The sequence below is a fragment of the Trachypithecus francoisi genome, unplaced genomic scaffold (assembly GCF_009764315.1).
Source record: "Trachypithecus francoisi isolate TF-2019V2 unplaced genomic scaffold, Tfra_2.0 Lachesis_group21, whole genome shotgun sequence".
NCBI classification, from domain to species: domain Eukaryota; kingdom Metazoa; phylum Chordata; class Mammalia; order Primates; family Cercopithecidae; genus Trachypithecus; species Trachypithecus francoisi.
In genome coordinates, this window is record NW_022681467.1 from 59,387,108 (window position 1) to 59,401,453 (window position 14,346).

At 58.3% G+C, this 14,346-nt stretch overlaps 1 protein-coding gene across 1 annotated transcript; it reads left to right on the forward strand.

Moving 5' to 3' along the window:
• Window positions 1-8,621: 8,621 nt before the first annotated feature.
• On the forward strand, window positions 8,622-10,150 carry PPDPF (pancreatic progenitor cell differentiation and proliferation factor). Its single transcript, XM_033187121.1, has 4 exons — window positions 8,622-8,888; window positions 9,271-9,350; window positions 9,500-9,577; window positions 9,660-10,150. The coding sequence occupies exons 2-4, from the start codon at window positions 9,296-9,298 to the stop codon at window positions 9,869-9,871; spliced, it is 345 nt and encodes a 114-aa protein (XP_033043012.1). The 5' UTR covers window positions 8,622-8,888; window positions 9,271-9,295; the 3' UTR covers window positions 9,872-10,150.
• Window positions 10,151-14,346: the final 4,196 nt, after the last annotated feature.

Sequence of the window (14,346 nt, forward strand, 5' to 3'; positions counted from 1 at the left end):
ACAGTCCCAGCTACTCGGAGGCTGAGGCAGGAGAATTGCTTGAACCCGGGAGGCGGAGGTTGCAGTGAGCTGAGATCAGGCCACTGCACTCCAGCCTCAGAGACAGAGCGAGATTTTCTCTCAAAATAAAAAAAGAAAAGAAAAAAGAAACCACCCCCATGACCCAATCACCCCCACCCGGCCCCACCTCCAACACTGGGGACCACAATTCAACATGCGATTTGGGTGGGGACTCAGAGCCAAGTCCTGTCAAATACAGTGGATTTGTGCATGTTGACTTTGTATATTGCTATCTTACTGACCTCACTTATTCATTGAATTTGCTTTTTTGTAGATTCCTTGGGATTTCTACATAGACAATCATGTTGTCTGGGAATCGGGACAGGTTTATTTCATGTTCAATCTGTATGCCTGTACTTCGTTTCTCTTGTTTTATTTTACTGGCTAAGACTTCCAATAGATGGTTTTTTTTGTTGTTGTTATTGCTTTTGTGTTTTTTTTTTTTTTTTTTTTTGAGGCAGAGTCTTGCTCTGTCGCCCAGGCTGGAGTGCAGTGGCCGGATCTCAGCTCACTGCAAGCTCCGTCTCCCGGGTTTACGCCATTCTCCTGCCTCAGCCTCCCGAGTAGCCAGGACTACAGGCGCCCACCACCTCGCCCGGCTAGTTTCTTTTTGTATTTTTTGGTAGAGATGGGGTTTCACCATGTTAGCCAGGATGGTCTCGATCTCCTGACCTCGTGATCCGCCCGTCTCGGCCTCCCTAAGTGCTGGGATTACAGGCTTGAGCCACCGTGCCCGGCCTGCTTTTGTTTTTTGAAACAGGGTCTCACTGTGTCACCCAGGCTGGCGTGCAGTGGCGTGATCTCGGCTCACTGCAACCTCCACCTTCTGGGTTCAAGCGATCCTGCCTCAATCTCCTGAGGAGCTGGGACTACTGGCATGCACCACCTTGCCCAGCATTGTTTGTTTGTTTTTTAGTAGAGATGGGGTTTCACCACCTTGGCCAGGCTGGTCTTAAACTCATGACTTCCAGTGATCCACCCGCCTTGGCCTCCCAAAGTGCTGGGATTGCAGGTGTGAGCCACCGTGCCCGGTGGGTAAATGTTGATAATAGGGGCAGGAGTGGATGTGCTCGTCCTGCTCTGGGTCCTGGGAAAGGAGTCTCTCACCTCAGTACAGCGCTGGCTGTAAATACTTCGTCAGAGCCCTTTCTTAGATTGAAGGAGTTGTTTTCTCTTCCTGCTTTGCTCAGATGTCCACCGTGAACGTATGCTAAATGTTGTCAAATGCTCACTGCTCATCACTTGATGTAAGGGGCTTACAACTGCATGTTGGTGCATTTTTACAAATCCCAGCGTCTGTGCTATCTCAGTGCTAGCATTTGCTGACTCTCGTTTTCCATTTATTTGTTTTTCTGAGTTTTTTTTTGAGACAGAGTTTCACTCTTGTCGCCCAGGCTGGAGTGCAATGGTACGATCTCAGCTCACTACAACCCCCACCTCCCGGTTTCAAGCAATTCTCCTGCCTCAGCCTCCTGAGTAGCTGGGATTACAGGCATGCGCCACCACACCTGGCTAATTTTGTATTATTATTTTTTTTTTTTTTGGAGATGGAGTCTTGGTCTGTCACCCAGGCTGGAATGGTACAATCTCGGCTCACTGCAACCTCCGCCTCCCGGATTCAAGAGATTCTCCTGCCTCAGCCTCCCAAGTAGCTGGGATTATAGGTGCCCGACACCATGCCCAGCTAATTTCTGTATTTTTAATAGAGATGGGATTTCGCCATGTTGGTCAGGCTGGTCTCAAACTCCTGACTTCAGGTGATCTGCCTGCCTCAGCCTCCCAAAGTGCTGGGATTACAGGCGTGAGTCACCACGCCCAGCCTCATTTTCCATTTAAATTGAGATTTTCCTGGTTCACTTATGCCAAGTAATTGTGGATCTTATCCTGTGGGCAGCAAGTCACCCAGGTGCCGAGGCAAGAGACGGAGGGCACCGAGGCGAGAGGCGGAGGGCACCGAGGTGAGAGGCGGAGAGCATGAGCTGCTCCAGTCTAATACAATACATAGAACAAGAACAGTTACACTAGATACACATCATAGGTATGATTATACACGAATATCATTAATCATTAGTTTGTAGCAATTACTCTTTATTCCAATATTATAATAATCCTCGCTCTACAATCATAGCCTAGGAAAAGCCAGGTCATACAGAGACAGGAGCTGAGGGGACATAGTGAGAAGTGACCAGAAGACAGGAGTGTGAGCCCTCTGTGATGCCCGGGCAGGGCCACCAGAGGGCTCCTTGGTCTAGAAGTACCGCCAGCGTCTGGGAAGACGCCCGTTGCCAAGCGGACCATGGTCTAGCGATAGCGTCAGTGTCAAGGAAAAACACCCGCTCCTTAGCAGACTGGGAAAGGGAATCTCCCTTTCCTCGGAGGAGTTCAGAGAAGACGCTACTCCTCCACCTCTCGTGGAAGGCCTGACATCAGTCAGGCCCGCCCGCAGCTATCCGGAGGCCTAACCGTCTCCCTGTGATGCTGTGCGTCAGTGGTCAGGCTCCTGGTCCACCTTCATGTTCCATCCTGTACACCTGGCTCCACCTTTTAGATAATAGTAGCAAATTAGTGAAAGTACTAAAAGTCTCTGATATGCAGAAATAATGGCGTAAGCTGTCTCTCTCTCTCCCTCTCTCTCTGCCTCGACTGCCAGGCAGGGAAGGGCCCCCTGTCCAGTGGACATGTGACCCACATGACCTTACCTATCATTGGAGATGGCTCACACTCCTTACCCTGTCCCTTTGTCTGGTATCCAATAAATATCAGCGCAGCCAGGCATTTGGGGCCACTACTGGTCTCCACATCTTGGTGGTAGTGGTCCCCCAGGCCTAGCTGTCTTTTCTTTTATCTCTGTCTTGTGTCTTTATTTCTACAATCTCATCTCCGCACACAGGGAGAAAAACCCACCAACCCTGTGGGGTTGGACCCTAAAATCCTAAAGTCCAGGGTTTTATTCTTATTTTTATTTATTTATTTCTGAGATGGAGTCTTGCTCTGTCACCCAGGCTGGAGTGCAGCGGTGAGATCTTGGTTCACCGCAAGCTCTGCCTCCTGGGTTCGCACCATTTTCCTGCCTCAGCCTCCCAAATATCTGGGACTACATGCACCTGCCACCATGCCTGGCTAATTTTTTTGTATTTTTTTAGTAGAGACGGGGTTTCACCGTGTTAGCCAGGATGGTCTTGATCTCCTGACCTTGTGAGCTGCCCGCTTTGGCCTCTCAAAATGCTGGGATTACAGGCGTGAGCCACCGTGCCCAGCCTCGTTTTCCATTTGAGATTTTCCTGGTTCACTTATGCCAAGTAATTTTGGATTTTGTCCTAAAGTCCAGGGTTTTATTCTTTTTAGAGATGGGGTCTCTCTCTGTCACCCAGGCTGGAGAGCAGTGGTGCGATCATAATTCATTGCAGCTTCGAGCTCCTGGGCTCCAGTGACCCTCCCGCCTCAGCTTCCCAAGGGGCTGGGACCACAGCGCCTGGCTCTTTGATGAATAAACACTCCTTGGTTTGCTGTTTGCCTTTGGTTAAAATCCAAAGAACTGAAAGGGCTGTTTGACTTTTGTTCAGATTTGCAGGTACATTCTGGGGAGAGGGTTTGTTGACCTCCTCACCCCTCTACTCTGGAAATCTCTACTATATTTTATTATGCAATTCAATCTTCCATCCATTATACATACTGGACGCCCACCTCCTGCAGGGCTGGCTCTGTCTCAACCACTGGGACCCAGGGTGAACAAATAGGCCACCTTCTCCCACAGTGCTTGTGTAATCACCAAGCCAATGTCCTGAGTTACTTCCAACAGTGACAAGTGCAGGGATTAATATGGAACTGTCACTGAGCACCTGCCCCGTGCCAGATACCGGTCCAAGCACCTGCAGGAAGCATCTTACCCTCAAGGTGGCCCCAGGAGTTAGCTATGCCCATCCCACAGGCAGGGACATTGAGGAACAGGGAGCCTCAGCCGCTGCCCCCCAGATTCCACCTGCCGCATCAGGTGCCGCCGGCATAGCAGGCCTTCATCAAATATTAGTCAGCACTTCTGTTTTCTTCTGCAGATGGAGACACCATCTAAAAGGCACCAGCCAGAGGGCTGGACAGCAGCTGCCACCCGGGATGAAGATGGGCAGAGCTGGACCACTGGGGCGTGGTCCAAACACACCACACTCCCTCCAGGGGCCGACAAAGGAGCTCGGGGGGTCCAACCCTGGCTCTGGCTTTGGCAGAGCTCTCACCTCACCCCCAGACACCTGTGGGAGGAGCACAGTGCAGGTGGCCACGGCTCCCAGGGGCCTCTCCCATCTAGTCCTCCCCACACACTGGTTAACAAGGTGCCTCCATCATCCCGTCTACAAGGAAGGAGACAGTGGCTACAGAGTAGCAGGCAGCCCTTATGAGTAGGACTGGAAACCTTTCCCTCCCGCCCTGCGGGAAGCCTGTGGCCGTCCTCCCCAGCTGACTGTCCCCGTCAATCTCATCCCTGCCAATGATCACATCCCGGCAGCAACTGAGGCTGCACCAGCTTCCTGTAGCCTGTGCACAAGGCATCTTCTGTCCACTTAGTTTTTCTGTACCCATTTCCTGCAGCCGGGGAGGGTCAGGTGCAGTGTCTCTCCCTCCTCCTGCTTCCTGAACCAGCGTCCATCTGTGAAGACCTGGGACCTCCCCAAAGCCCCCAGACACACCAAGGGCACCACCGAACCCCTCAGAGCCAGGGGAGAGGAGAGCTGGCGTTTCCTGAGCTCACCCTTCCTGGTGGCACGGGTCCCCTCTGTCTCCAGCCACTGTCATGGGAGAAGCCAGGCTCAGCCACTGGCAAGAGCAGGCAGCCTGAGAGAGGTGGACGTGGGTCCAAGCCCAGGCCACGCGGCTCCCAGCAAGAGCCACGGCCAGCGGCCAGTCGGCAGGTCCTCCGCCTGGCCAGGATGTGGGCCAGTGTCGTCTGCCGCCTCCACTGAACCTCAGAGGAGACGAGATCCAGGGGGCAGCCCCTGAGGGCATCCCGCGGGTCCTCACAGAGGCTGGGGGTCCCAATGGGCCTGGCAGCGTTCTCCCACCTTGGCCAGGATGCCCCGGGACCACCATGCGGCATCTCTGAGGCTTACTGTGCAGAGGGGCTCACAGAGCCCCCACTGGTCCAGCTTATTAAATGCAGTTTTCACCTTTTCCTTTTTAAAGGAAAATGAAAATCCCTCCTTTCAGACTCTGTGACTGATGTTGGTTGGTGAGGTTGAGAATGAGGTGAGCTAGGTCAGGCTGGCCTAGAGGGAAGCGGGAGACCCGAGAAGGCCATGCTGTCCAGCGTGATCAGCAGATGGCCCCATGGCTCCTTCAGGGTGGGCTTGGGCCACACACACCTCACCAGGGTCTCCCGTCCCTGGGCAGCCAAATCTGGGTCCAAGAAAGCCACAAAGGCTATGCCAGCCGAGCCCAATGCAGGCCACCCCAACAGTCTCTGCCCGGCCCTGCACCCCTTCCCAGGTGCTGATCCCCAGTACTCACCCTGCACCCCAAACCCCATCTCAGTGTCTGCCCCTGAGGACTGGCCTGGTACAGCTCTAACAGGACAGAGCCCCTGTCAGGAGGTGACCACAATGTGGCCGACTGAGTACCTTGCTCCCTGCAGGGTCCCAGACCTGGCCTGGCACAGGCTGACCCCAGCGCACAGCTAGCCTTGCCCTCAGCTAGAGACAGGCCGTGGCCTGTGGCCCTGCCTGGTGTCCCTGCCCAGCATAGGCCTGCCCCCAGTGAGAGAAGGTGTCGGCGTCCGGAGCTGGCCGTGGGAGGCTCTGCTGGCCAGAGCTGCAGGGTCAGTGTGAATGGAGCCCCATCTAATCCAACAGCACCAAACGGCTCCCCACTAACTGCCAATGATTGGCTCTTGAAGATAGAACAGCAGGTCTCCCAGCCCCTACTCGAGGGAGTTGCAACTCCAATCTGAGAGAGGGACGTCCTGAGCGTCCCCCTAGTCTCACAGCCCCTCGGCAGCCCTGGCCCTCTTCTGGGATGGTCGAGGTGCCGCCATCCTTAGGGTGGGCACAGCTCTGTGTCGGGGGTGGGAGTTCTGTGGCTTCTTGAAGGCCAGAGGCGTGGGTCTCAGGACCCCAAGCAAAGTGGTGAGTTAGCACTCTGCTTGGCCCCTTTCCCTTCACTGCCCCCTGACAGCTGCCCAGGCCTGAGCCAGCCTGGGGAGCCCAGAGGGAGGAACAGAGCCTCAGTCCCACTGGGGAGCAGATGCTGTCCGGGCAGAACCTGGCTCCAGCCTCCCCAAACCCACCACTACCACAGCTCCTTCAGGCCCCGAGGCCTTCACACACGCTGGCCCTGCCGCCCAGAGCCCCTCGCTGCTCTAAGTGCTCACACTGCATTTACCCAGCCTTAGTTCCTGAGCTGCCAAGGGCAAGGGTGGGGCCCCCTGGCTACCCCATCTCTGCCCACAGGTACTGTGCCCAGTCTAGCCAAGGCCAAAAGCAGCCCCCAGCCCGACCAGGAGAGGTCTCCGGACCCCTGTGAGGGCCCTAAGCCAGCCCCCTTCTCCAGGGAACTCCCCAAGGCCCAGCCCTCTGTGCTCAGAGCCCCCATGGGATGGGTCAGCCACAGGAGACCTGACCCAGCGGTCCCACTCCCTTTCCCCACACTGGGACAGTGCTGCTCCGAGAGTCCTGGCCAGGACCCCAAGGTTTGGCACCAGCCCTCACCCCACCCAGCTGTACCCCGGCTCAGGTAACCACCATGCCCTGGGTTCAGCAGGGGCAGCTCACAGCTTCAGAGATGGGGTGTCCTGCTTCCCAGGCCCCATCCCCACTTCCTGGGCTTTAAGTGTCTCCCAGCCCCTGCCCAGGCCGCTGCGCTGTCTTGACCCTGAAGGCGCAGTCAGTTTCAGGCCTATGTGAGGGGCTGTCCGGGGAACAAGCCTTGGCCCACACGGATGCAGGAGGTTGTAGTGGGCGAGCCCTGGGCTGTGGGTCTTTGGGCTGGCAGTGCAAGCCTCCAGAGACAAGCCCAGGTCTTGCCAGAAACTTCCACCCTCCGAGTGTCACCCGACTGACCCATCTGCCTCATCAGTGACCCCTCGGGGCTGCACACCTCTCCCATTGCAGGTCCTGGCACTGCTCCCCAGCACAGAGCTCCCCGTCCCGGGTGAGGCTCGGGTGGTTCCCTGCCCTCCTTCCGCAGAACTCATCTGAAACCTGAACCCCCCTCCCCCCCACGCCCCGCAGCCTCCGCACTGCTCGCCGCAGGAAGGCCGTTCTCCCTGGTTCACCGTTCCCTGCGCCTGGCTTGGCCATGAGCACATAGTAGGTGCTTAACACACTCGTGCAATGAACACACACAGCGGCGCAGGGCCCAAGACAGCGCCTTCCCCACGTGCTCCGGGACACAAGGGCGTCCCTCCAAGTCTTGCTCAGGGGCCTCCCAGGGTCCCTGCCCAGCTCTGGGTCCTCACTGAGCACCTGGCGAGGGCAGAGTCCGGCATCCGTTGGCCTCGATCTCCGGAACACAGGCACACGGCCGTCTCAGCCAGCCACGAGAGCCACGAAACAAATCCACCCGGGCTGACTCCCGAAGCCCTCGGACTGCGCCGCCCCACGGACCTCCTGGACCCTCTCCGCCACGGGGAAGACACCGCCCAGCCAGGACCAGGTGCGTAAAGAAACGGGGTTTCCGTAGGGGCAGGCCGACTTCCCCTGCGGGGCCGAGGGAGGTATGGGGAGGATTCAGCCGGGCCGGGCCGGGGAGGAGGGGGCGGTGCAGAGCGGGGACAGACGCCTTTCTACCTGGGAAGGGAAAGCGCGCCCCCTCTTGATTGACAGTTGACAGCAGGGCCTGGCGGACCGTCCCCAGGGCCCTGCCAGGAACGCCTTGGGTTCCCCAAACATGGGGTCTCTGAGCAGTGGGGCCCAGCCTCTGCCTCCAGCGACTGGAGACTCACCTCACCCACCCAAATCCGCCCCGCTCTCCGTCTGGGCCCCGCCTCCCACTGCCCCTCCATCTGCACACCCTTTCACCGCCCCCTGCGGGCAGCAGGCGCGGCCTGGGGCTGGGGAACCGGGGTGCAGGTTCCGGAGCTGCCAGAGTTGCAAGGCGGGCTCGGGGGGATCCAGGTTCCTCTGGCTACTAAGTCCCTGGAGGCCGGGCCGGAGGGCTCCGCGCACGCAGCACGTTTTGGCCCGCCCAGGGCCCCCATTGCCTCCACAGGGGCTGAAGAGGACGGGCCGGGCTGGACCAGGCTGGGCTCAGAGACCGATCCGAGACGGGTCCGAGACGGGGCCTGGGCCCGGGAGAGGGACAGGGGCCGGACTCCCGGATCCGGAGTCTTTTAACACCTGCAGACCCAGGCCCGGCCGGGCCGCCCCAAGAGAACGAACGCCAAGGTGCTGGGCTCGGCCCACGCCAGACGGCGAGAGTCGGACCGAGGAGGAAGTTGAGGGCGGGGCCGAGCAGGGCCCAGGGAGGGGTCGGGGCCGAGTGGGGCCTGGGGAGGGGGCGGAGCCGAGTGGGGCCCGAGGAGGGGGCGGGGCCGGGGCCGAGAGTGGCCGGGGAGGGGGCGGGGCCGAGTGGGGCCCGAGGAGGGGGCGGGGCCGGGTGGGGCCCGGGGAGGGGGCGGGGCCGAGAGGGACCCGGGGAGGAGCCGGTGCGCCCCGCCCTCCGTGACGCGCCGCCGCCCCCGCACATATAAGTGGGCGCGTCCGCGCGTGCGCACCCCGCGTGCGCGCGTCTCTGTAGTGGCGCGGTGACCCCCGGTCTCCTCTGGAAATGGGCTCCGTGGCCTAGCGTCCCCGTCCCCGCCACCCGTGATCGTGCGCCGAGGCCCGCGAGGGGTTGCCGCCCAGGTGAGGGGCGCGGCGCGCGGGTGGGACGAGCAGGCCGGAGGAGCGGGGGGCGCTGGGCGGGGCCGGGCTCCTCTCCTCTCCGCCTGGCAAGCACTGGGCGCGGGATCCCGGGCGGGCTCTTCCCCAGTCGGGCGGGTTGGGACGGCGCCTACCAGGTTCCTGGCGTCCGGGCCGGGGCCCCGCTCACAAAGCGCCTTTGTTCCACCCGCTCGGCCGGTTCGGGCTGGTTGGAGCCGCCCGCGCCCCGCGCAGCGAAGGCGGTCCCGGGAGCTGGGGAGCCCCGCCTCAGTAAAGAACCCAGCGTGGCGGCTCCACCCGCTGGGGAGCGCCCTTCCTGAGGGAATCCCGCTGATCCGAGGGGCTCCCCGACCCCCATGCGCAGGTCCCACCAGCCAGCAAGCCGGAGCATGGCGGCCATCCCCTCCAGCGGCTCGCTCGTGGCCACCCACGACTACTACCGGCGTGAGTAGCCTCTGCCCCCCGCCCACGTAGATGCTCTGTTAGCGCCAGTGCAGCCCCCGTGCAGCCTGCGGAACCAGCGCTCGGCCTGAAGACCGGTGGGCTGGGGGGGCTCTGTGCCCCGCGTTGCTGACGGGACCTCTCCTCCCCAGGCCGCCTGGGTTCCACTTCCAGCAACAGCTCCTGCGGCAGTACCGAGTGCCCCGGGGAAGCCATTCCCCACCCCCCAGGTGAGTGCAGGGCCGCTCCTCTCTTCCTCTGCCCCTGCCCCCAGGAGCTGGCAGCATCAAGACCCCACTTTGCTTCTCTCAGGTCTCCCCAAGGCTGACCCGGGTCACTGGTGGGCCAGCTTCTTTTTCGGGAAGTCCACCCTTCCATTCATGGCCACGGTGTTGGAGTCCGCAGAGCACCCGGAACCCCCCCAGGCCTCCAGCAGCATGACCACCGGTGGCCTGGCTCGGGACGCCCCGAGGAAGCAGCCTGGCAGTCAGTCCAGCACAGCCAGCGCTGGACCCCCGTCCTGACCTGAGCGGTTACCACCAGCCCGAGGCCTGCGGAGGCGCTAGTCCACCAGAGCCCCTCCCCACTCCCCGCCCCCTGTCCCCTCCCCACCTCCCACTGCCCACCCTGTAGACCAGGCGGCTGCAACAAGCAGACCTTCGCACCAACACAGCAGACACCAAAAAGGAGTAAGGGCCCCGCTCTCCACCGCCCGGCCCTGGCCCTCTCTAGCTTTCCTGACATCTGGAACTGTGCACCTGGCACCAAGCGGAAAATAAACTCCAGGCAGCCAGTAGCCCCGATGATGTGTTCCTGAACTGTGCGGCCCGAGGTTCTGTTTGAGTGTGAGAAATGGCTGAATCCCTCCTGACCTCACTCCCTGATGGGGGCTGGCCCTGCTCCCAGGCCTTCCTGGGCCTCCTCACTCTGTGAGGCCGCTGCTGGGACTGAGAAGGACGGGATTCGCTGCTGCTTCCGGGGACCCTTGGACAAGCAGGCCCCAGAGCGGCCACTGAGGTGGGCCCCTGTGTCACCTTCAGCCGGGGGGAAAGGGAGCAGGGAGGGCTGGTCCTCTGAGGGATTCAGGCCCCTTACCCCAGGAGCTGCGGGGGGAGCAGCCTCTGGCTGTGAGCTGGAAAACCTGCACTCTGGAGGGACCTGGTGCCCGCTGGTGGGGTTTGGGCAGCTTCAGGGCTGTCTCCCAAGGGCCTCCCATGGTGGTGTTGCCCCAAGACAGGCTGAGGGGTAGCAGCTGCAGGCACCCTGGAGGGGTCTTCCTGCCACAGGTAGCCCAGCTTAAAGGTCAGAGGGTGCAGGAACTGGGAGGATGGCTGCGTCTTTCTGGCCTAGTACAGGCATGGAGTGCTGGAGCCCGGGAGTGCTGCAGTCCAGCAGGCGTGGGGGTCCACACACAGGTGCGTGTGGGCTGTGGGCTCAGTAGACTCCTCCATAACCAAGGTGGGTGGTGTCACCGCACCTCCAGGGGCCCACAGGGATTGACTCAGTTCTTTTGGGAGGCAGCTTAGTGAGCAGGTGGGAGTCAGTCAGATAGCTGCAGACTTGGTGTGTGGCCAGGGACATGGTGAGGGAGAGGCCTCCGTGGGATGGGGAAGGGTAGGGCTCAGGAGTGGAAGGACCTCTCTGAGAAGGGGTGGGATTCAGTGGGGGAGGGGAGGGGCTCTGTGGGGAGGGGTGGGGATCAGTGGGTGCTCCCTGCCTGGTGCCCTACTTCACCGCACTAGAAATAGCTGCACCCGTTGGTGGGAAGGCATCTGGCTTGTGGCCTCGGATGGCTCAGCCTTTGTCCTGTCTGCAGGGTGGGGCAGCCTCACCCAGCCATCCAAGCCAGTGGTCAGTGCTGAGGCAGGGTGGGGAGCCTCTGATGGTCCCAGGAGTGGAAGGCTGCTCCCAACGGCAGTTGAGCTCCCTGCAGTCTTTTCTTTTGCAGTGTCCAGATGAAGCCCACAGAAATCCTCTTCATGCACACACAGCTGTGAGGGTAGCAGGAGTTGGTGTTGAAGAGAGAGCCTAGCCACACTCAGGTCCCCACCACATGTGGCCTGGGGGGGCTCTGCCCTTGGCTGAGCTGGAGGACTTGGGGTCAGAACCAAGGGTGGGTCCACTCTGCTTAGAAAGAAGTTGTGCCTGGTTTTTGGAGTTAGCAGGGAAGGGGCACTGCCCAGGAGCTGGTGTCTTGGAAGGGGCAGCTGGGAGGAGGGAGCAGTCAAGCCCCAGGCTGCCCAGGGCATCGTCCCCTGCCTCAGATCAGGGGGCCCCTTGGCTAGAGGACCTCATGACCCTGGGAGTATCCATGGCCTGCTCCTGGGAGCTGCACCCTCATCAGATTCTCTGTAGGGGGAGAAGTCATATCTTTTCCTCACCCGTCACAAGCTTCATGGCTGAGACCTGTTAGAAACAAAATGCTTCCTCAGTGCCACAAAGAAATAGCGCGCGAACATTAATTTTCTCAGCAAGGCAATTTTTACTTCTATAGAAGGGTGCGACTCGCGGATGGAGCAATGGCGAGAGCACACCTGGACAGGGGAGGGGAAGGGGTTCTTATTCCTGACGCAGATATCCTGTATTGCTGTGTCTTTCCCCTATTGGGTGGGGTTGGACCGCGCACTCTGAGCTAATTCTGATTGGCTATTTTAAAGAGAGCAGGAGTGTGACCCAGAGTGGTGGGGTGAGTAGTTTGGCAGGAAGGACAGGAACAGTTAGCTAAAGATGACTTAGGTTAGTGACCAGGGGTGACTCAGGTCAAAGCAGGTGACCAGGGGCCGGGTGTGGTGGCTCACGCCTGTAATCCCAGCACTTTGGGAGGATCACAAAGTCAGGAGATTGAGACCATCTTGGCGAACACAGTGAAACCCCGTCTCTACTAAAAATACAAAAAATTAGTCGGGTGTGGTGGCAGGCAACTGTAGTCCCAGCTACTCGGGAGGCTGAGGCAGGAGAATGGCGTGAACCCGGGACGCGGAGCTTGCAGTGAGCCGAGATCACGCCACTGCACTCCAGCCTGGGCGACAGAGTGACACTCCGTCTCAAAAAAAAGGTGACCAGAATGAGTCAGGACGAAGCAGGTGACCAGGGAAACAGATGTGAACTATTGATTAAAACTGGTGGAAAAGGTTGTTTACTGAAACCACGTGGAAGTTAAACTTTAAAATGGAGAACAAAGAACTGCACATACTGACATGCTAATTCTTCAAAGAGAAATCTAGAACTCACTGTATCCAACAGACCCTTGAACAAAAGACAGATTAAGCTGGGGGCGGTGACTCACACCTATATTCCCAATACTTTGGGAGTCTGAGGCGGTTGGATCACTAGATGCAGGAACTTCAAGACCAGCCTGGTCATGATGACCAACATGGCAAAACCCCATTTCTACCAAATACAAAAAAAAAAAATTGGCCGGGCGCAGTGGCTCAAGCCTGTAATCCCAGCACTTTGGGAGGCCGAGACGGGCGGATCACGAGGTCAGGAGATCAAGACTATCCTGGCTAACACGGTGAAACCCCGTCTCTACTAAAAAATACAAAAACTAGCCGGGCGAGGTGGCAGGCGCCTGTAGTCCCAGCTACTCAGGAGGCTGAGGCAGGAGAATGGCGTAAACCTAGGAGGCGGAGCTTGCAATGAGCTGAGATCCGGCCACTGCACTCCAGCCTGGGCGACAGAGCGAGACTCGTCTCAAAAAAGCAAACAAAATTAGCCAGACGTGGTGGTGCATGCCCATAGTCCCAGCTACTGGGGAGGTTGAAGTGGGAGGATCCCCTGAGCCTGGGAGGCACAGGCTGCAGTGAGCCAAGATTGCGCTACTGCACTCCAGCCTGGGTGCCAGGGAGCAAGACTCTGTCTTTAAAAAAAAAAAAAAAAAGCATACAAATGTATTTAATGCAAGTTCCATGTGATGTGGGCCCCTTCAAAACAAAGACCAAAGAAATAGGGGTCTGTATTTCACAATGGAGCAGGAGTGAGCGGAGAACGGAAGGGTGTGACTCTGGACTCTGACATCCCTTTCCTCTGGTTTGGGGCGGGACACCACGTGACGGTCTGCAGAGCGAGAGCCCGGGGAGCGGCCTTCCTAGGTTTTATGGCCTGCTTCAGGGAAGAAGGGCAGGGAGGTGAGAATGGCCTCAACAGTGAAATATTTTATCTTTTTCTTCCTCCCTAATCCCTCCAGAATTCAGAAACTTGTTAGCAGATTTGCACAAGTTCAGTAAGAATCTGTTCTCCTTGTAATAGGGCACAGTTGAAAACGTTGGTTATATTAACAAGGCTTTGACTGGAACGTCCTGTTTTCAGATAGGACTGAAGGAGCTAGGGTTGGCGGCATGGTCCAATAAAGCCCCTTGGAAGAAAGCTGGCCTGCTGGCTCACATACGTGGTTCCCTTACAGATGAGTAAGGAATGTGAATTCCTTGGCAGCTCCCAGAATCTGAAGATGCGTTTGGGGACCTCAAGAAGAGAGGAATTCCCCTAAATGTGTACTTATTGCAGGCAAAGTCTGGTGGCAAGTCTTGGCGATGGCTGCCTAGCCTCAAGAGGTTTTTAAAAGCCCAGTCTCAGATTCCTTATAAAAAGTTCCAGTAGGCCAGGTGCGGAGGCTCACACCTGAAATCCCAGCACTTTGGGAGGCCGAAGCGGGCGGATCACAAGGTCAGGAGATCGAGACCATCCTGGCTAACACGGTGAAACCCCGTCTCTACTAAAAATACAAAAAATTAGCCGGGCCTGGTGGCGGGTGCCTGTAATCCCAGCTACTCGGGAGGCTGAGGCAGGAGAATTACTTGAACCCAGGAGGCGGAGGTTGTGGTGAGCCGAGATCGCACCACTGCACTCCAGCCTGGGCAATAAGAGTAAAATTCTGTCTCAAAAAAAAAAAAAATTTGTTGACTACAGAGAGAAAAATTATGTTTCCAAATAAAACTATTGTGCCCCCACTATTAGATTCTAGCCCAGTTCGCTGTCTGGAGGTTTTGTCGCCCACCTGTGA

What these genes read in the sequence shown, in the direction of transcription:
- PPDPF (XM_033187121.1), top strand. Translation starts at nt 9,296, where the DNA reads ATGGCGGCCATCCCCTCCAGCGGCTCGCTCGTGGCCACCCACGACTAC. An exon ending in CACCCACGACTACTACCGGC is followed by an intron (nt 9,351 to 9,499) that starts GTGAGTAGCCTC and finishes TCTCCTCCCCAG; the next exon opens with GCCGCCTGGGTTCCACTTCC. An exon ending in AGCCATTCCCCACCCCCCAG is followed by an intron (nt 9,578 to 9,659) that starts GTGAGTGCAGGG and finishes TGCTTCTCTCAG; the next exon opens with GTCTCCCCAAGGCTGACCCG.